The sequence below is a fragment of the Achroia grisella genome, unplaced genomic scaffold (genome assembly GCF_030625045.1).
Source record: "Achroia grisella isolate CSIRO2021 unplaced genomic scaffold, CSIRO_AGI_Agris_v1 utg6880, whole genome shotgun sequence".
Classification (NCBI taxonomy): Eukaryota; Metazoa; Arthropoda; class Insecta; order Lepidoptera; family Pyralidae; genus Achroia; species Achroia grisella.
In genome coordinates, this window is record NW_026712996.1 from 1 (window position 1) to 22,762 (window position 22,762).

At 51.5% G+C, this 22,762-nt stretch overlaps 1 protein-coding gene and 1 non-coding gene across 2 annotated transcripts; both read right to left on the bottom strand.

The window, feature by feature from the left end:
- Positions 1-2,213: 2,213 nt before the first annotated feature.
- Positions 2,214-4,177, bottom strand: LOC131850044 (uncharacterized; the record flags this gene model as incomplete). The annotated part of the gene is made up of 3 exons (XM_059200201.1): positions 3,753-4,177; positions 2,564-3,711; positions 2,214-2,407 (listed from the first exon to the last, which is right to left on the bottom strand). Coding segments are annotated over exons 1-3 (1,767 nt in total), but the record flags the coding sequence as incomplete, so codon positions are not given.
- A 684-nt stretch (positions 4,178-4,861) lies between these two features.
- Positions 4,862-4,951, bottom strand: LOC131850053 (U6atac minor spliceosomal RNA). Its single transcript, XR_009357819.1, has one exon. It is a non-coding gene; the product is annotated as a U6atac minor spliceosomal RNA (small nuclear RNA).
- Positions 4,952-22,762: the final 17,811 nt, after the last annotated feature.

The following is a 22,762-nucleotide window of genomic DNA, read 5'->3' on the forward strand; positions in this document are numbered from 1 at the left end:
CCTCAAATTGTTGGGAGCAACGATGCCGCGCCCGACCTAGGTCGGGCGGATACTACGGAGGCTAGCGCCTCCACTAATTGCTCCAGGGTTTCCCCCGGAGCGGGCACACCAGACTGGAGTTACCTCCGTGCAAACCCCGGTGATACACCACAACACCTCAGCGCAGACAAACAAAAAAAGAAACAAAAAACAATAATAAACTTAACCTAACTTTTTTTTTTTTTTTTTTTTTTTTTTTTTTTTTTTTTTTTTTTTAACGTGTGGAAAATCTTCAAAAGACCGTCACCTCGCCGGAGGGATGGCGAGGTGGTGTGTGAGACTTGACTCACTAAAAACCACACGGTGTACCTACGAGCGCCTATGCCGGAGCCAGGGGATTCGCAAGTGCATTCTACCCCAGCTCCGACGGCGACGGCCCGCCCTGTAGATGTTGTAGGGCAGGCCCCATCTCGTTTTGTGGTTGGGGCGACCTATTTCGCCCTACTCCATTGTGGAGGCGTGTGGGTACACGCGCACACCTCCGGGGCCTTTGGATTGGGGGACTGCCTCCCTCAAGGCAGTCACCCCGGCCCCAGTGGGGGATAGAGGGGGCGGAGTTGGGTACGCCCCCACCTCTAGGCCTGGCTCTTCTGCGGCGGAGGGAAGCGGGACGAGTCTGACTTCCCGCTCCCTTTCCGCCGCCTCCTTCCGCGAGATAACTTCCTCGCAGAAGGAGCTCACCGCCAGCCACGATCTCTCGCTACTGATCATCCTCCGAACTAAATTCGGCAGCGAGAGATCGTCCCCCACTATTCGTGTGAGGACACGGCGCTCACTCTCGAACGCTGGACATTCGTCCAGCGTGTGTTGCGCCGTGTCCTCAACACCTCCGCACTCGTGGCAGCCGGTCGTCGGCTCCTTCCTCGCCACATGACACAGATACCGCCCGAAGCATCCGTGCCCGGACAGTATCTGCGTCATGCGGTACGTCAGTGGCCATCTCCTATTCATCCACCGTTTGAGGATGGGACGGACAGCCTCGACGGTCCTCAGGCCGGCCGATGGACTGGCCAGCCTTTCTCTCCACCTGATCCTGAGGATCCGCCGAAAGTCGGACCTCCGCGCTTCGATCTCATGACCAGCGGGTGCCTCCCCCATGGAACGTCGCTCCGCGCGCCAGTGATACACTGACGCGTGGAGCTCCGCTACCAAGTCCCACGGAGGAGACCCCGCCAGCAGACCCGCCGCCTCCCCGGATATGGTGCGGTAGCCTCTAATGGCCCTGATGGCCATGGCCCTGTGTGGCCTGTTAAGACAGGCCACATTTTCCTACCTAGGGCCCCCACCCAGATGGGGGCCCCGTACAGGGCCATGGACCGCACCACACCGAGGTATAAGCGGCGGGAACCTTCTCCCGGGCCCCTCACGTTTGGCAGCAGCCAACTAAGTGCGCCGGCGGCTGCCATAAGGCGAGGGACCAGGTTCCGGAAATGAGCGCGGAAGCTCCAACGACTGTCCAGGTCAAGCCCCAAATACCTAATACAGGGCTTGACCCCCACCCTCTGGCCACTGACGACCAGCTGGGCATCCGGAGGTGGCGCGCGCCGAGGCCCATGAAAACATAGGACCTCGGTCTTCTCCAGCGCCACCTGGAGCCCAAGCCTCCTTATTCGGCCGACGACCAGCGCCACGCTTGCCGTGGCAAAGCGGGTAGCCTCCCGTAGGTCCCGCCCCCGGGCAGTGACCAAGGTGTCATCCGCGTAACACACGAGGTCAGTGCCCGTTAAAAGGGCGCCCCGCAGGTTCCAATCATACCCGATGTTCCACAGGATCGGGCCCAGAACCGACCCCTGTGGAACACCGCGTTGCATGTCCCTCGGCACTACAACGCCGTTCCGCCCCGTGCATAGCACAGACCTGTCCTCGAGGTAGGCCCCGATCACGTCCCGAATATAGGGAGGCGCGCGATGGTATTTCAGCGCCTCCCTAATAGTCGCAAAGGGCAGGGTGTTGAAGGCGTTCTTTATGTCCAACGAGACCGCCAACAACACCCCACCCTGGGACGTCGCCTCTTCCGAGAGGGAGCGCACACGCGAGATCGCGTCGATCGTCGAGCGCCCCTCTCGGAACCCGAACTGCTTCGGGCTGAGATCGGGACCTACCTGGGACAGGTGTTGGACGAGTCGGCCCGCCAAGATTCGCTCGAAGAGCTTGCCGATCTCGTCCAACAGCACTATGGGGCGGAACGCCGAGTGCGCAGCTTGCGACAGAGCCTCGGGAACCCCACACCGGTAGCACAAGCCACTCCGGTCCTCCTCGTGCGAGCACCTGGCCAGCACGTGCCCGCTTTCGAGGCACCGGAAGCACCGGAGTGGCTTCTGCCGCAGCAGTTCCACAGCGGCTGAGACCCAGCCGATCCGGATCCGCCCTGCCGTCGTCACTTTCTTGACCGCGGCCAATGGGGCCCGCACCCAGCAGGTGCCCAGGCCCGACGCGCCGCGCCGAATCTCCCCGACATTGACGGCGTCCGCCGTGCACTCGCCGTGCTGTGCCACGGCGGCCGCCACCTCTTCCCGGTCGGTACCGTCATCCAGGCCCATGACCCTCATCTCTGCGGTCTTGGTGGGCCTGGCGATGCGGACCGTACCTTCCGGGAAGACGTCCCGGAACTTCGACGCGAGCGCGTCGGCCTGGTCTCCCGTCTGGGACCCTGGGATCTCCAGGATCCGGGCCCCAGTAGCCGCGGTCTTGAAGCGCAGGCTTCCTATCCCCAAGGAGGCGAGGTTGATTTTATCCTTCGCCTCCTTGAGGACGGCGGAGTAAGTGACCCCCGCCGCTTCTGCCTCCGGACAGAGTGTGACGACCACAGCCGCCGATCGCGGCGCACGCAATTTCGATGGCGACGGCGGGGCCGGCTTAGCCTTCTTCCCCTGAGAGGGAGCCCCAGAGGTCCTCCGAGTACTTTGAGTACTCTGAGTCTGCCTCTCAGAGACGTTGCGGTTTTTGCCGCCCCGTCGCACCACCGTGCTCCAACCATCGTTTGCGCGCCCCGCGCCCGACGGCCCCGGCCGCTGACTGCCAGAGGCAGGCCGGCTGGTAGGTTGACTCGCCGGAAGCGGCGGGAATTCCGCCCCTCGCGCCCCCCGCAGATGGGGAGCGTCTCTGAAGCCCGGTCCCCCTGCGCCAGGGATGCGGGACAAAACCTCGTACTGCCCGTCGCTTTGCAGCGGCGGGCGGTGTACCGGGCGGATCGACGCCTCCTGAAGGGATTGCACTCGTGAGATCATCTCCTTCAACTCCTGGAATCGGGCGTCGACCATCAGCCCGGTCGAGCGGAGGAGTTCCGCCCGCAGGTCCTCAGTATCCACTGGCGCCGGGGCCGGGCCGGGTGCTCTCTCCCTCGCAGGCCCCTGTAGTGCCTGGGAAGCGGCTGAAGGGGTTTGCGGCCCCGACCTCGCCGCGAGTTGCCGCATCTGGGCTTGGAGCGCCTGGAGTTGGCTTCGGAGCTCCTTATTCTCCTTACGGAGCTCCTCCACCTGTCCTTCCAACTTCCGGCGCTCGACGGCACCCGCGGTGAAGTCCTTGTTGACGACGGCACTGCTGTCAAGCTCCTCTGCCATCATCAACACGGAGCCGATGGACTCCTTCAGCCGCCTCTGGTCAGCCCCCTTCAGGTTCCCGCACCTGTGAACCGTGTCCAAGGCAGCCCCCAGCTTTTTCTGGGCCTCCGCCCTGAAAACGGCCACAGGCTGCGGGTCCTCCTTTGGGGGGACCTTCCCCTTCCCCACAGGGACCCCCGAGGGTCGGACAAACGTCCCGTCATCCCCCGTTTCTCCTGCCGCCGGGACTTCGGCGACGTTGTCGGACTGTCTGTGCCTACGGGCACCATCAGAACAATCCCGTTCCCGGGCGACGGGCAGGGGATCTTAGACGGCTTGGCACTCCCGCCCGCCGCCCCGGAAGGGCCCGGTCCATCCGCGTGCGGCCGCTTCGGCACGGCCGGTTTCGCGAGCCCGTCTTCGATCGACACCAGGCACCCGGACATCTCGTCCTCCACCAGCATCGAGCGCGTCGAGCGCGTAGAGCGCGTCGACGACGCTGAGGAAGGCCGAGATGCCCGCGACCTGGCCCGCGAGACGGGCCGCGACCTCGCCGACCGCACCGTGTCGGCGTCCGCTAGCGTGATGGAGTCCGACATGGACCAAAACGCTAAGTCCCGGGGCAGGGACAAACACTCCTCGTCCCCCCCTACGGGGGACGGGAAAAGGAAGGGGCTGCTACCACCAGCCAACTTCCTCAACCCGACAACAAAGGGGTCACGCCCGACCTAAGTCGGGCGGGTACAATGGAGGCTTGCGCCTCCACAAACTGCTCCAGGGTTTCCCCTGGAGCGGGCGCACTAGGCAGAGTTAACCCCTGCTCAGTGCAGCCACTCCCGGTGAACACCACACCGCCACCTCAGCACAATAAAAATAAAAAAGAAAAGGAAAAAAAAACAAGAATCAAACTTAACCTAACTTAACCTAACTATGTACAGAACCTAACCTAACTATATATACAAATACCATTAAAAACAAACAAACAAGGAAAGATAAACAAACAAAACAACAAAAATGTGCCAAAAACCAAAGACCTCAATCCAAAAAACCAAATAAATAATCAAAAATGTGGAACCAAAAATTCCTTCGAGCCGGATTTGAACCCATCTTAACCTAACTAAGCTAACCTAACTATATATTTACAAACTTAACCTAACTAATTAATAAAAGGAAAAAAAGAAAAGAAAAAAGAAAAACACGAAAGAAAAACAAATCACACTAAAACACTACAAAAGTTGCGCCCAAAAACCAAAGACCTATTGATCCAAAAATGTGGTCAAGTTCAAAAAATGTGGTCAAGTTGTGCCTTAACCATTTTGTGTGTTCCATCCTTGTCAAGGGGAGTGCTAACCGTCTCTCCTTTCAATAGACACAACCTAACCTAACCTTTTTTTTTTTTTTTTTTTTTTTTTTTTTTTTTTTTTTTTAACGTGTGGAAAAATCTTCAAAAGACCGTCACCCCGCCGGAGGGATGGCGAGGTGGTGTGTGGGACTTGTACCCACTAAAAAACCACACGGTGTACCTACGAGCGCCTATGCCGGAGCCAGGGGATTCGCAGGTGCATTCTACCCCAGCTCCGACGGCGACGGCCCGCCCTGTAGATGTTGTAGGGCAGGCCCCATCTCGTTTTGTGGTTAGGGCGACCTATTTCGCCCTACTCCATTGTGGAGGCGTGTGGGTACACGCGCACACCTCCGGGGCCTTTGGGTTGGGGGACTGCCTCCCTCAAGGCAGTCACCCCGGCCCCAGTGGGGGATAGAGGGGGGCGGAGTTGGATACGCTCCCACCTCTAGGCCTGGCTCTTCTGCGGCGGAGGGAAGCGGGACGATCTGACTCCCGCTCCCTTTCCGCCGCCTCCTTCCGCGAGATAACTTCCTCGCAGAAGGAGCTCACCGCCAGCCACGATCTCTCGCTACTGACCATCCTCCGAACTAAATTCGGCAGCGAGAGATCGTCCCCCACTATTCGTGTGAGGACACGGCGCTCACTCTCAAACGCTGGACATATTTCCAGCGTGTGTTGCGCCGTGTCCTCTACACCTCCGCATTCGTGGCAGCCGGTCGTCGGCTCCTTCCTCGCCACATGACACAGATACCGCCCAAAGCAGCCGTGCCCGGACAGTATCTGTGTCATGCGGTACGTCAGTGGCCATCTCCTATTCATCCACCTTTTGAGGGTGGGACGGACAGCCTCGATGGTCCTCAGGCCGGCTGACGGGCTCATCAACCTCGCCCGCCATTCGATCCTGAGGATCCGCCGAGAGTCGGACCTCCGCGCTTCAATCTCGTGACCAGCGGGTGCCTCACCCATGGAACGTCGCTCCGCGCGCCAGTGATACACTGACGCGTGGAGCTCCGCTACCAAGTCCCACGGAGGAGACCCCGCCAGCAGACCCGCCGCTTCCCCGGATATGGTGCGGTAGCCTCTTATGGCCCGTATGGCCATGACCCTGTGTGGCCTGTTGAGGCAGGCCACATTTTCCCTACCTAGGGCCCCCACCCAGATGGGGGCCCCGTACAGGGCCATGGACCGCACCACGCCGAGGTATAGGCGGCGGGAACCTTCTCCCGGGCCCCTCACATTTGGCAGCAGCCAGCTAAGAGCGCCGGCGGCTGCCATAAGGCGAGGGACCAGGTTCCGGAAGTGAGCGCGGAAGCTCCAACGACTGTCCAGGTCAAGCCCCAAGTATCGAATACAGGGCTTGACCCCCACCCTCTGGCCACTGACGACCAGCTGGGCATCCGGAGGTGGCGCACGCCGAGGCCCATGAAAACACAGGACCTCGGTCTTCTCCAGCGCCACCTGGAGCCCAAGCCTTCTTATACGACCGATGGTCATCAAACTTTTTTTTTTTTTTTTTTAACGTGTGGAAAATCTTCAAAAGACCGTCACCTCGCCGGAGGGATGGCGAGGTGGTGTGTGAGACTTGACTCACTAAAAACCACACGGTGTACCTACGAGCGCCTATGCCGGAGCCAGGGGATTCGCAAGTGCATTCTACCCCAGCTCCGACGGCGACGGCCCGCCCTGTAGATGTTGTAGGGCAGGCCCCATCTCGTTTTGTGGTTAGGGCGACCTATTTCGCCCTACTCCATTGTGGAGGCGTGTGGGTACACGCGCACACCTCCGGGGCCTTTGGATTGGGGGGACTGCCTCCCTCAAGGCAGTCACCCCGGCCCCAGTGGGGGATAGAGGGGGGCGGAGTTGGGTACGCCCCCACCTCTAGGCCTGGCTCTTCTGCGGCGGAGGGAAGCGGGACGAGCTGACTCCCGCTCCCTTTCCGCCGCCTCCTTCCGCGAGATCACTTCCTCGCAGAAGGAGCTCACCGCCAGCCACGATCTCTCGCTACTGATCATCCTCCGAACTAAATTCGGCAGCGAGAGATCGTCCCCCACTATTCGTGTGAGGACACGGCGCTCACTCTCGAACGCTGGACATTCGTCCAGCGTGTGTTGCGCCGTGTCCTCAACACCTCCGCACTCGTGGCAGCCGGTCGTCGGCTCCTTCCTCGCCACATGACACAGATACCGCCCAAAGCAGCCGTGCCCGGACAGTATCTGCGTCATGCTCGTACAGCTGTGCTTCCTCGTCGGCGTCGCGGCCCCGCCTGAGTCGGCGGTGCCTGGTGTACCGGCGGCGGGCGGCGGAGCACTCCTCCCTCAATGCCGCTATCTCCTCCGACCACCAGTACACCTGACGCCTAGGAGGTCGAGGGCCGGCTCGGGGCATCGCCGCGTCGCAAATGTGCGACAGAGCCTCACCGAACCAGCCCACCTCTGCGTCGACCTCCACAGGCCCCTCCGGTATGGGAACCCAGGCCTGGACGATGGAAGCCTCCATCAGCACGTCTTTATTCAGACGTTTCAACACCCATCTGGGGAGTTGTGGGACATTCCTCTCCTGGCGACCGGGGTGCGGAGCTACGGGTGAGGGGAGAACGTCTATCCGAATGTAACGATGATCGGATAGCGTCTCCACCTCATCCAACACCTGCCAGCTCCGCACCCTCTGTGCGATCGCTGGACTGCAGAGGGATACGTCGACATGCGACTCCCCCTGCTGTCTCACGCACGTGGCGGCCGACCCTCGGTTCAACACCACCAGGCCGGCCGCGGCCGCCCAGTCTTCCAGGACCCTGCCTCGAGAGTCGGTGATGGGGGAGCCCCATGCCGTGGATTTGGCATTGAAGTCCCCCATCACCATCATTGGACGGGCCGAGTATAGCTCCAGAGCGGCCCCCAGCCCGTCCATGAACTGCTCGAACTCGGCGAGAGTCCTGTTCGGAGAGAAGTATGTCCCGACAACGACGGTTTCCCCCCAACTCACACCTATGTACCCCGCTCCGCCGAATAGGCGGCTGACGAGCGGGGTCGCGGGGTTGCCCGCGCCGACAATGGCCACCAGGCCAGAGGGGTCGCCGAACCAATGGTCACTTCGTGGGACACGATATGGTTCGGCGACCACTGCAAGGTCAACTCCCCACTGCGCCGCGCTCTGCAGAAGCAGATCTTGGGCGCGCGCGCAGTGGTTGAGATTCCCCTGCAGGAGGCGATGGACTGCCATTATTGACCAGTGTCCATCACCTCAGCCTCTCCCCGGCGGCCATTGCCACGGGCCGACGACAGTGCGGATCCCCTCGATCTCTTGGACCGGGACTGGGGGCACTTTTTGGCCCCCACCCGGTGGTCTGCTGGGCGACCCGCCGCTGCGCAAACTACGCAGTGTGGGGCCGCCGAACATCCGGCCGCTTTGTGGCCGGGAACCCCACACCGGTAGCACAAGCCACTCCGGTCCTCCTCGTGCGAGCACCTGGCCAGCACGTGCCCGCTTTCGAGGCACCGGAAGCACCGGAGTGGCTTCTGCCGCAGCAGTTCCACAGCGGCTGAGACCCAGCCGATCCGGATCCGCCCTGCCGTCGTCACTTTCTTGACCGCGGCCAATGGGGCCCGCACCCAGCAGGTGCCCAGGCCCGACGCGCCGCGCCGAATCTCCCCGACATTGACGGCGTCCGCCGTGCACTCGCCGTGCTGTGCCACGGCGGCCGCCACCTCTTCCCGGTCGGTACCGTCATCCAGGCCCATGACCCTCATCTCTGCGGTCTTGGTGGGCCTGGCGATGCGGACCGTACCTTCCGGGAAGACGTCCCGGAACTTCGACGCGAGCGCGTCGGCCTGGTCTCCCGTCTGGGACCCTGGGATCTCCAGGATCCGGGCCCCAGTAGCCGCGGTCTTGAAGCGCAGGCTTCCTATCCCCAAGGAGGCGAGGTCGATCTTATCCTTCGCCTCCTTGAGGACAGCGGAGTAAGTCACTCCCGCCGCTTCTGCCTCCGGACACAATGTAACGACCACAGCCGCCGATCGCGGCGCACGCAACTTCGATGGCGACGGCGGGGCCGGCTTAGCCTTCTTCCCCTGAGAGGGAGCCCCAGAGGTCCCCCGAGTACTCTGAGTACTCTGGGTCTGCCTCTCAGAGACGTTGCGGCTTTTGCCGCCCCGTCGCACCACCGTGCTCCAACCTTCGTTTGCGCGCCCCGCGCCCGACGGCCCCGGCCGTTGACTGCCAGAGGCAGGCCGGCTGGCGGGTTGACTCGCCGGAAGCGGCGGGAATTCCGCACCTTGCGCCCCCCGCAGATGGGGAGCGTCTCTGTAGCCCGGTCCCCCTGCACCGGGGAGCCGGGACAATAACTCGTATTGCCCGTCGCTTCGCAGCGGCGGGCGGTGTTCAGGGCGGATTGATGCCGCCGGGGAGCTGATGCCCAGGGCAGCCTTGATTTCCCGGATGCCCTTCTCTATTTGGGCACCGATACGGGCATCAATCAGCTCCCCGGTCGCCCTCATAATATCCGCCCTGAAGGCCCCGACTTCATCCGGCTCGGGGTCGGGCCAGGGGTGCCCTCACCCTCGCAGGCTCCTGTGGTGCCTGGCAAGCGGCTGAAGGGGTTTGCGGCCCCGACCTCGCCGCGAGTTGCCGCATCTGCGCTTGGAGCGCCTGGAGTTGGCTTCGGAGCTCCTTATTCTCCTTACGGAGCTCCTCCACCTGTCCTTCCAACTTCCGGCGCTCAACGGCACCCGCGGTGAAGTCCTTGTTGACGACGGCACTGCTGTCCAGCTCCTCTGCCATCATCAACACGGAGCCGATGGACTCCTTCAGCCGCCTCTGGTCAGCCCCCTTCAGGTTCCCGCACCTGTGAACCGTGTCCAAGGCAGCCCCCAGCTTTTTCTGGGCCTCCGCCCTGAAAACGGCCACAGGCTGCGGGTCCTCCTTTGGGGGGACCTTCCCCTTCCCCACAGGGACCCCCGAGGGACGGACAAACGTCCCGTCATCTCCCCGTTTCTCCTGCCGCCGGGACTTCGGCGACATGGTCGGACTCTCCGGGCCCACAGGCACCATCAGAACCACCCCGGTCCCGGGCGACGGGCAGGGGATCTTCGACGGCTTGGCACTCCCGCCCGCCGCCCCGGAAGGGCCCGGTCCATCCGCGTGCGGCCGCTTCGGCACGGCCGTTTTCGTGAGCCCGTCTTCGATCGACACCAGGCACCCGGACATCTCGTCCTCCACCAGCATCGAGCGCGTCGAGCGCGTAGAGCGCGTCGACGACGCTGAGGAAGGCCGAGATGCCCGCGACCTTGGCCGCGAGACGGGCCGCGACCTCGCCGACCGCACCGTGTCGGCGTCCGCTAGCGTGATGGAGTCCGACATGGACCAAAACGCTAAGTCCCGGGGCAGGGACAAACACTCCTCGTCCCCCCCAGCGGGGGACGGGAAAAGGAAGGGGCTGCTACCACCAGCCAACTTCCTCAACCCGACAACAAAGGGGTCACGCCCGACCTAAGTCGGGCGGGTACAATGGAGGCTTGCGCCTCCACAAACTGCTCCAGGGTTTCCCCTGGAGCGGGCGCACTAGGCAGAGTTAACCCCTGCACAGTGCAGCCGCTCCCGGTGAACACCACTAACCTCAGCACAATAAAATAAAAACGAAACAAAACAAGAATCAAACTTTTTTTTTTTTTTTTTTTATCGTGTGGAAAAATCTTCAAAAGACCGTCACCCCGCCGGAGGGATGGCGAGGTGGTGTGTGGGACTTGTACCCACTAAAAAACCACACGGTGTACCTACGAGCGCCTATGCCGGAGCCAGGGGATTCGCAAGTGCATTCTACCCCAGCTCCGACGGCGACGGCCCGCCCTGTAGATGTTGTAGGGCAGGCCCCATCTCGTTTTGTGGTTAGGGCGACCTATTTCGCCCTACTCCATTGTGGAGGCGTGTGGGTACACGCGCACACCTCCGGGGCCTTTGGATTGGGGGACTGCCTCCCTCAAGGCAGTCACCCCGGCCCCAGTGGGGGATAGAGGGGGGCGGAGTTGGATACGCTCCCACCTCTAGGCCTGGCTCTTCTGCGGCGGAGGGAAGCGGGACGAGCTGACTCTCGCTCCCTTTCCGCCGCCTCCTTCCGCGAGATAACTTCCTCGCAGAAGGAGCTCACCGCCAGCCACGATCTCTCATAAGGTTCTCTTGCGGGCTCTATGGTTTGGTTCTGGTATTTCCCGGGCGGGATAGTAGTCGTTCCTTCGGGATACGGCTACTATGTCGGCCAGTAGCCCGGCAGGTTGGGCGGGTTTAGGATTCCTATGCCTCGACAAAAGTCGAGGATCCCGGAGTTAGGAACCCGCCCAACTTCTTGTTTTAGTCTTCTTTTTGTTTGTTTCTTCTTCTTTGTTTTGTTTGGGTTTTTTCTTCTTTTCGTTTTGTTTAATTTATTCGGGTTTTAGTTTGTCTTTGGTTTTTATCTGTCTTTTTCTGTCTGTTTATCTTTTCTGTCTTTTTGGTTTTGTCTTTCTCTTTCTTTTCGTCGTTCGTGGCAGGAGGTCGGGACCACACCCGTAAAAAGGAAAACTTATGCATGGCTGAACGCAAAAATAGAGTACCCCAGGGAGGTACCGGTCGCTCTGCGGCCGGAGAATCCTCCCCCACCGCACCGGATTTGCCGGGGGTGGGCTGTCCCGCGTCTTCTGGGGGGGACACGCTCAGTCGTAGGAGGGAGTGGGAGAAAGAGGTCATGAGGTGCGTCGAGGCCGTACAGGGGATTGAGGAGCTGGAAATCCACGTGGCCGGCATGGACTCCGAGTGTACGGAGTCCGGACTGTCGGTTGCGTCGGAGGACTGCCGCAACTCCCTGTCGGTAACGACGGAGGACTGCCTGAGGGTGAGCACGTCGCCCAAAAGGCTTAGGCGTAAGAGGCGTGTCGTCGAAAAGTCACAACACCTTGACTCCGACGACGACGTCGAAGTGGTGCAGGTGGAGCGGGCTGCGATCCCGAAGATAGGTGGGAAAGTGGAGTATCTTCATACCGTAAACATGCACTGGGTGTGATGACAGTGGTCGTCCGCCCAGTGTGAGAACGGGGGCCCTGGGTTCGCTCGGGGCTGCGAGGAGACAACCTCTATAAAAAACCTCTGGCGGTCGGCGCGGCTGTCGACGAGGAGGACGTCGTCCGGGCGAGGAGCGCCCGCAGACGACGGAGTCGACGCGGCGTGAGAAGACGGCGGGAGGATCGTTGCTAGGCGTCTTCGGACGCTGGGCAACACTCGGGGAGGCAACACTACCGGCGCCTACGGTTTAACCGTGTGGCGCGGTAGTGCTTATGGAGGATACGGTCCCGGAGGCGCATCGCGAATCTGGGTAAGTATTCACGAGTAGGCAGCTCCCGATTTTAACATGTTAAGATCGGGAGTCCTATCTGCGGAGGACATCCCCGGGCTGCGCCTTGGTGCGGCTTGGTGGGCAGACTGCTGACGGCGCAGGGAGTACGTCGCCGAAGGTAAGTATGCGTGTGTCGTCCCGACCCGTCGGGGCACCGGGCGGAGCGGTGCCTTCAGGACCGCTTCCGTCCGGCGGGAAGGCTATACGCGGTCGCGGCTGCGGTGCGCTCCTTTCCTAGCGCAACGCAGCGGCGATCGCGGCCTTTGCGTGGGGGGCGGAAGGTGTATTTTCACCCGAAGCCTCAACTTGGACACTCGGAGTGGAGGATGTAGGGGTATCCGAAGTTCCCAGGAGGCGAGTGATCCGTGGAGTGTGGGCGTGGAGTTGTCCCCGCGCCCAACTTCGGCGGCTCCTTCACTGGAGACCCGCGGCCGGAGTGCGGTTGAATGCAAATGCGAACCCGCACGAAGGCGTCTTTCGTGGTTTTTGGAGGAACACCGAGGGGTTTTGGTGGGTCGGATTCGTCCAGTCCCACAGTATTCGTCCGCTCCCCTTCATAAAGGCGGACGTTTCGGTATTGAAACCTTTCCCCTCGTTAAAAAAAAAAAAAAAAAAAAAGGTCGCAAGTCCGGGGGCGTGTGTCGGGCAACCTCCAAGTATGGGCCTGCCATTGGGAGGCTTCCCCATCCTCGTGGATACGTCCGCGGGGAACGGTGGCCGAGCAATGGTTTGGTTCTGGTACGCCCTGGGCGGGATAGTAGACGTTCCTTCGGGATACTGCTACTATGTCGGCCGATAGTCCGGCGAGTAGGTAGGAGTGTATATAGTGTATATAGTTAGGTTAAGTTATTTATTTGTAAATAGTTAGGTTTAGGTTGTAAATATGTACATAGTTTCTTCTTGGTTTTCGTTTTGTTTTCCTTCGTTTTGTTTTGTGTTTTGTTTCCTTTCCTGTCCTATATCCTTTCTGTCCCCTTCTTCTTCGTCTTAATTCTTCGCCTTCCGCGGGACCTCACCCGGGTAAAAAAGGAAAAACATGATGACATGGCAGAACCTAAAAAACGATTACCCCAGGAAGGTACCAGCAAAGCTGGAGAATCCTTCCCCACCGCACCGGACTCGCCGGGGGTGGGCTGTCCCAAGTATTCTGGGGGACAAGTTAGGCCATGAGTGGGAGGATGAGGAGGAGGTAGATGCAGCGAGAAGGGAGTTTGTGGAGAGGCTGCTGGATGAGATGGAGGCGGAAGCAATGGAGGGCTTGGATTCCGACTTCTCGGGATCAAGTCTCTCCTTGGATTCGGAAGCAGGAAGTGACGTTGCCGGCACATCAACATCTTTGCCGCAACGGCGATCCCAACGCAAGAGGCGGATCGTGGAAAAGACCAAACCGGACGATGACGCACCAGAAATCGTGTTTAAAACACCGGTGCAGAAGCCCGCAACACCATCTGCGGCAAAGAAGGCGCCCGTTACAAAAGTGGGTGGTAGTAATACCGGGCCAATAAAGAAGGTGACGAGAGGGGATGACCCTGATCTGGCGCAGGCGAAGGCTGAGTTGGCCGCCGCTACCCAGAAAGACATAGAGATGGAGGCGGCAGCTGCAGTAAGAGTGGCTGCTCCGAAACCGGCGAAGCGCCCTACCACCCGCAGACCCTCAGATGAGGATGCGAAGCGCTCCGACGTCCTGGTTTCGGACATCCAGGAATGTGCCCTGAAGGTCCTCGATGCCGTGAAGAAGTCCGGCCACCTGAAGGGCACAATCGTGAAGGACATCAAGGACGCCGTCGCTACCATCCGCGCGGCGTCTGAGTCACTAGAGGGTAGGACGTCGTCTACCGAATGCGCAGCGCTTCGCCGGGAGAATTCCAGGTTGTCGCGAGACTTGGCGGACATGAGAGAAATGATGACCGCAATTAGGGAGGAGTCCGCCAAGTACTACGTAGAGTTGAGGGACCTGAAGAAGAAGACCATGGGGTCCACCGGCCAGAGCATGGATCAATTGGCGGTGCTCAAGGCGGAGAGGGCAGAATGGGAGCGGGAGATCTCCGCGACCCGTAACTCCTACCAGGAGTTACTGAAGAAGTACGGAGGACCGCCTACTGCTCACTACGGTGCAAACGGAGTTGGCGGAGGCCAAAGTCGCACTGGCAAAACTGCCGGAGAGTGCGACCATGGACATGGCCACTGACGCTCAGGGTGCTGAGCCGGTAATCACCGTGGGCGTTGAGGCACGCATCGTCCGTCAAATCGGGGACATTTTCAATGCCCGATTTGAGAGAATTGAGGAGCTAGTGGGCAGATTCATCGATGAAATTATGAAATTTTAGAAATCCAAGATGGCGGCAGAGATAGGGGAGTTTTGCTTTTCGGAGAAAAATTGGGATATTTTTAAATGTAGTTTTAGGACACTTGGCAACCCCACAGCCAGTCGACTACTATGGAGAGATGATGTGTCTCAACACAAAGTATTACCTGGTATAAAAATTTTCCCCGATTTTAGGGTAATTTTTGAGATAGGTCCTAAAAAGTGGGAAAAATTTTTTTGGACATTTCAAACAAAAGAATGATGAAAATCTGTCAAAAACAATCCCCCTATTGAGTTTAGGTGTTTTTTGTCAGAATTATCTGGCAACACCTTACATCAGTTTTCTTAGAGAATAGAACTAGAAGGAGTCGCTGAGGCTCTATACAATGTATGAACGAAATGTTTCTGTCACTAGGGTGAATATGTCAAAAGTATTAAAAAGTAAAAATCTAAGATGGCGGCCGAGTTAGGGTACTTAATTTATGTTGACAATTTTAGGGACTTTTTAAAATTCAATTTTGGGGTACAATTAATCCCTGACGCGAGTTGACTTCTATAGAGCAATGGAAACTCTCGGTGGAAAATTTTACCTGGTCTAAAAATTTTCCCCGATTTTGGGGTAATTTCGGAGAAAAGTAAAAAAACGTGGGAATTTTTTTTTCGTTAATTTGAACAAAACAGTGATGAGCATTGGTTCAAAATCATCCCCCAAAGGATCCTAGGTGGTTTTTGTCAAAATCATCTGGCAGCACCATACATCGATTTTCATAGTAAACCGTACTAAGGAACTAGAGGTGTAACCTGGGCTCTGTACAATGTATATATGAAGTGTTTCTGTCACCAAAATGTATGTGTTAAAAGTATTTAAAAAGGAAAAATCCAAGATGGCGGCCGAATTAGGATACTTTATTTATTATGACAATTTTAAGGTCTTTTTAGTAAATTCAGTTTTGTGGCACCTATCAACCCTGCAGCGAACTGACTTCTATTGAGGAATGGAAACTCTCGGTGCGAAGTATTAACTAATTTTCATAGTAAACAGTACTAAGGAAGTACTAGAAGGAGTCACCTTACATCTGTACAATGTATGGACAAAATGTTTCTGTCACCAAAGTGGATAAGTTAAAAGTATTTAAAAAAGGAAAAATCCAAGGTGGCGGCCGAGTTTGAGTATTTTTTCTCTGATGATAAATTTACCTGGCTTCCCTGCAGCGAGTCGACCTTTATTGAGCCGTGGTAGATTTCGGTTCGAAATATTACCTAGGTTACAAATGTTCCCCGTTTTTTGGGTAATTTTGCAAACCCAAAATGTGGGATTTTTTTTTCGACAAACTATATATAAGAGCAACGGAGATCTATAATAAATATCATTTTAATAGTTATATGCGATTTTTTGTAAAATTAGGTGGCAACACCATGCATCGATTTTCGTAAAAAATAATATTTACTAAGGACCCACTAGAAGGATCGTGTATCTGTACAATATATGGACGAAAAAGGAAAAATGGTATGAAAATTTTCCCCGATTTTGGGTAATTTAGAAGACAAGTCCAAAATGTGGGATTTTTTTTTCGATATTTCAAACAAAATAATGATGGATATCTGTCAAAAATCATCCCCTTATTGGTTTTTGTCACAATTATTTGGCAACATCTTAGATCAGTTTTCTTAGGGAATAGTACAAGAAGAAGTCACCGAGACTCTACATAATGTATGGACGAAATGTTTCTGTTATTAGGGTGAATACGTCAAAAGTATTAAGAAGTAAAAATCTAAGATGGCGGCCGAGTTAGGGTACTTTTTTAAATTCAATTTTCAGGTACCCATCGTCACTGCAGCGAGTTGACTTTTATGGAACAGTGGAAACTCTGGGTACGAAGCACTATCTGGTCTAAAAATTTTCCCCGATTTTAGGGTAATATCGGAGAGAAGTAAAAAAAAACGTGGAATTTTTTGTTTCATCATTTTAGACCAAACAATGATGACGATCTGTCAAAAATAATCCCCAAGGGGTCTTAGGTGTTTTTTGTTAAAATGAGCTGGCAACACCATATATAGATTTCCATTGTAAACAGTACTTAGGAACTACTAGAAGGAGTTACCTTGGCTCTGTACAATGTATGGACGAAATGTTTCTCACCAAGGTGTATATGTTAAAACAACTATTTAAAATGGAATCATTCAAGATGGCGGCCGAGTTAGGGTACTTTATTCCCGATGACAAGTTTAGGGACGTTTTAAAACTCATTTTTGGGGTAGTATTTTATTTCTTACAGCAAGTTACTTCTATGGAGCAAAGACGTGAAGTATTATATAGGCTACAAATTTTCCCCGATTTTTGGGTAATTTTGCAAACCTTAAATGTGGGAATTTTTTTTCGACATTTAAACATAAAAGTGACGGGTATCTATAATAAATCTCATCTTAATAGTTTTATGCAATTTTTTGTAAAATTAGGGGGCAACACCATGCATAGATTTTCGTAGAAAGTAATATTTACTAAGGAACCGACCGAATATTTTAAAAGGACCGTGTCTCTGTACATTATATGGACGAAATATATCTGTCGTCATGTAATATATACGTCAGAAGTATCAAAATGGAAAAATCCAAGATGGTCGCCGAGGTTGGCTTTGAACAAAATTTGGAAGATTTTTTTATTTTGGTACATTGTAACCATGCAGCGAGTCCGCTTTTATGGGATGGCATTGAATCTTAGTATTGCCAGCGCTAAAAACTTTCTCCGATTTTAATATTTATGATATTTTAATTAAAAGAGTGTTGAGTGGTTATTATTTATCATAGGTCCTTTACCTACGATAAATAATAACCCTAAGGCTTTTATCAAAATTATTTGGAAAACTTTACTATGAAAACCGATGTAAGTTTGATACATCGGTTTTCATAGTAAACTATTAGAAGGAGTTGACAATGTATGGACGAAATGTTTTTGTCACCCGGGTAGCTAAGCCAAAATAAAAAAAAATAAAAAGTCGAAATGGTATATAGAAAGGTAGGTTAGGTTAGGTTTTGTATTGCGACTCTTACAGTAGAAATTATGGCCTCAGAATAATATAGTAAACAAAAAAGTAGGTTAGGTTAGGTTTTGTATTATGATTTCTACATTATAAACTGTGAACCCAAATTAATATAGTATACAGAAAGGTAGGTAATGTGAGGTTTTGTATTGTGCCTATTGCAATAAAAATTAAAGCCACAGGTCGAAATGGTATACTGAAAGTTACGTTTGGTTAGGATTTCTATTGCGACTCTTACAGTAGAAATTATGCCCTCAGAATAATATAGTAAACAAAAAGGTAGGTTAATCTCTACATTAAAAACTTCGGTTTTTGAAACCCTAGAAAATTTTCAACCAGTTTTTGGCAATTTTTTCGCCGCCATCTTGGATTTTAATTTTTTGTTTTTACGCCATATTCTGGGTCCCGCCGAGACGTGCCAAATCACTCTTTGAACGGAATCGATCCGAGCGAAACTGTAAAAGTTAGCCGCCATCTTTGTCCGCCATCTTGGATTTTCCCAAATTTCGGAATTTTCTCGTGGTCACCCTAGCCAAAGGAACATTTCCCCCATACATCGTCTCGACCCCCGGACGCTCCTTCTGGGAGAACAACTATGTCAATCAGTGAGTGAGTCACCGTAATGCAGCTTTATATATTATAGAATAGACTAGAGGGTGCGTGTGTGCGCGGGCCTCAAGAGGCCCGCGAGGCGTTGTCGCTGATTTTTTTTGTGAAGACGGTTTTCTTTTCGAATAGACTTGGTTGGCAAGTAGAGTTGTCTGTTTTGATACGAAATCATTCATGTGACTTCAAATTGTAACAGTGTGGCAAAACTTTATGTTGTAATGTTCACAATACAAAACCTAACCTAACCTACCTTTCTGTATACTATATTAGTCTAGGGTCAAGTTTTTAATGTAGAGATTAACCTACCTTTTTGTTTACTATATTATTCTGAGGGCATAATTTCTACTGTAAGAGTCGCAATAGAAATCCTAACCAAACGTAACTTTCAGTATACCATTTCGACCTGTGGCTTTAATTTTTATTGCAATAGGCACAATACAAAACCTCACATTACCTACCTTTCTGTATACTATATTAATTTGGGTTCACAGTTTATAATGTAGAAATCATAATACAAAACCTAACCTAACCTACTTTTTTGTTTACTATATTATTCTGAGGCCATAATTTCTACTGTAAGAGTCGCAATACAAAACCTAACCTAACCTACCTTTCTATATACCATTTCGACTTTTTATTTTTTTTTATTTTGGCTTAGCTACCCGGGTGACAAAAACATTTCGTCCATACATTGTCAACTCCTTCTAATAGTTTACTATGAAAACCGATGTATCAAACTTACATCGGTTTTCATAGTAAAGTTTTCCAAATAATTTTGATAAAAGCCTTAGGGTTATTATTTATCGTAGGTAAAGGACCTATGATAAATAATAACCACTCAACACTCTTTTAATTAAAATATCATAAATATTAAAATCGGAGAAAGTTTTTAGCGCTGGCAATACTAAGATTCAATGCCATCCCATAAAAGCGGACTCGCTGCATGGTTACAATGTACCAAAATAAAAAAATCTTCCAAATTTTGTTCAAAGCCAACCTCGGCGACCATCTTGGATTTTTCCATTTTGATACTTCTGACGTATATATTACATGACGACAGATATATTTCGTCCATATAATGTACAGAGACACGGTCCTTTTAAAATATTCGGTCGGTTCCTTAGTAAATATTACTTTCTACGAAAATCTATGCATGGTGTTGCCCCCTAATTTTACAAAAAATTGCATAAAACTATTAAGATTAGATTTATTATAGATACCCGTCACTTTTATGTTTAAATGTCGAAAAAAAATTCCCACATTTAAGGTTTGCAAAATTACCCAAAAATCGGGGAAAATTTGTAGCCTATATAATACTTCACGTCTTTGCTCCATAGAAGTAACTTGCTGTAAGAAATAAAATACTACCCCAAAAATGAGTTTTAAAACGTCCCTAAACTTGTCATCGGGAATAAAGTACCCTAACTCGGCCGCCATCTTGAATGATTCCATTTTAAATAGTTGTTTTAACATATACACCTTGGTGAGAAACATTTCGTCCATACATTGTACAGAGCCAAGGTAACTCCTTCTAGTAGTTCCTAAGTACTGTTTACAATGGAAATCTATATATGGTGTTGCCAGCTCATTTTAACAAAAAACACCTAAGACCCCTTGGGGATTATTTTTGACAGATCGTCATCATTGTTTGGTCTAAAATGATGAAACAAAAAATTCCACGTTTTTTTTTACTTCTCTCCGATATTACCCTAAAATCGGGGAAAATTTTTAGACCAGATAGTGCTTCGTACCCAGAGTTTCCACTGTTCCATAAAAGTCAACTCGCTGCAGTGACGATGGGTACCTGAAAATTGAATTTAAAAAAGTACCCTAACTCGGCCGCCATCTTGGATTTTTACTTCTTAATACTTTTGACGTATTCACCCTAATAACAGAAACATTTCGTCCATACATTATGTAGAGTCTCGGTGACTTCTTCTTGTACTATTCCCTAAGAAAACTGATCTAAGATGTTGCCAAATAATTGTGACAAAAACCAATAAGGGGATGATTTTTGACAGATATCCATCATTATTTTGTTTGAAATATCGAAAAAAAAATCCCACATTTTGGACTTGTCTTCTAAATTACCCAAAATCGGGGAAAATTTTCATACCATTTTTCCTTTTTCGTCCATATATTGTACAGAGACACGATCCTTCTAGTGGGTCCTTAGTAAATATTACTTTTTACGAAAATCGATGCATGGTGTTGCCACCTAATTTTACAAAAAATCGCATATAACTATTAAAATGATATTTATTATAGATCTCCGTTGCTCTTATATATAGTTTGTCGAAAAAAAAAATCCCACATTTTGGGTTTGCAAAATTACCCAAAAAACGGGGAACATTTGTAACCTAGGTAATATTTCGAACCGAAATCTACCACGGCTCAATAAAGGTCGACTCGCTGCAGGGAAGCCAGGTAAATTTATCATCAGAGAAAAAATACTCAAACTCGGCCGCCACCTTGGATTTTTCCTTTTTTAAATACTTTTAACTTATCCACTTTGGTGACAGAAACATTTTGTCCATACATTGTACAGATGTAAGGTGACTCCTTCTAGTACTTCCTTAGTACTGTTTACTATGAAAATTAGTTAATACTTCGCACCGAGAGTTTCCATTCCTCAATAGAAGTCAGTTCGCTGCAGGGTTGATAGGTGCCACAAAACTGAATTTACTAAAAAGACCTTAAAATTGTCATAATAAATAAAGTATCCTAATTCGGCCGCCATCTTGGATTTTTCCTTTTTAAATACTTTTAACACATACATTTTGGTGACAGAAACACTTCATATATACATTGTACAGAGCCCAGGTTACACCTCTAGTTCCTTAGTACGGTTTACTATGAAAATCGATGTATGGTGCTGCCAGATGATTTTGACAAAAACCACCTAGGATCCTTTGGGGGATGATTTTGAACCAATGCTCATCACTGTTTTGTTCAAATTAACGAAAAAAAAATTCCCACGTTTTTTTACTTTTCTCCGAAATTACCCCAAAATCGGGGAAAATTTTTAGACCAGGTAAAATTTTCCACCGAGAGTTTCCATTGCTCTATAGAAGTCAACTCGCGTCAGGGATTAATTGTACCCCAAAATTGAATTTTAAAAAGTCCCTAAAATTGTCAACATAAATTAAGTACCCTAACTCGGCCGCCATCTTAGATTTTTACTTTTTAATACTTTTGACATATTCACCCTAGTGACAGAAACATTTCGTTCATACATTGTATAGAGCCTCAGCGACTCCTTCTAGTTCTATTCTCTAAGAAAACTGATGTAAGGTGTTGCCAGATAATTCTGACAAAAAACACCTAAACTCAATAGGGGGATTGTTTTTGACAGATTTTCATCATTCTTTTGTTTGAAATGTCCAAAAAAATTTTTCCCACTTTTTAAGACCTATCTCAAAAATTACCCTAAAATCGGGGAAAATTTTTATACCAGGTAATACTTTGTGTTGAGACACATCATCTCTCCATAGTAGTCGACTGGCTGTGGGGTTGCCAAGTGTCCTAAAACTACATTTAAAAATATCCCAATTTTTCTCCGAAAAGCAAAACTCCCCTATCTCTGCCGCCATCTTGGATTTCTAAAATTTCATAATTTTCCCTAGAGGCCGAGTCCTTCGGCTATCCGACGCCGTACAGTGCGTTGAGCTAGCATACTCGTAGGTACCCTATCAATTTCAGTTTTTGAAGCTAGACCTCAATTTCAAAATTTGTCCGATGATGTATGGGTGTTGCCAGCAAATTCTGAAGAAATCCACCTAAAACCCTTCAGGGGACGATTTGTAGTAGACCAAAACGAGTTCTTCATTTAAAATGTCAAAAAAAAAATTTCCCACTTTATGGGACTTTTTTCCAAAATTAACCCAAAATCGGGGAAAAATTTTAGACCTGGCAAATCTTCTTACTCAGACTTACCCATGTCAGTAGGTGGCGTTTAGCTGCAGGGTTGCCATGTGCAGCAAAAACTCGATTGAAAATATCCCAAATTTTTTCCAAAAACTAAATCTCCCATAGCTTGGTCGCCATCTTGGATTTTTGAAATTTCATAATTTTCCCTAGAGGCCGGGTCTTTCAGCCTCCCAATGCCCTATAATAGGGATCGGTAGCTCCCCCGCAAGTACCCTAGGAATTTCAGTTTTTGGAGAGACACCCCAATTTCTATTTTGGTCAAACCATGTATGGGTGTTGCCAGCAAATTCCAACAAAACCCACCTAAAACCCTTTAGGGGATGTTTCTCGATAGGCCTTGATGCCTCTTTTGTCAAAAATGCCGAAAAAATTTTTTCCCACTTTTTGGGACATTTAACTAACATTTGAAAGTACATTATGAATGATAGTATTTTTACAAACAATGAATGTCATATGTATTTATATTTAATCAACAGTCTCAACAATAAGTTTCAAGCTTCTAGCTTCAAAAATGACGAATTTACATAAAAACTTGCATCCCCTATTTTACTTTACCCCCTTAACGGTAATTTTTTACAAACATTGAATGTCATTTTTATT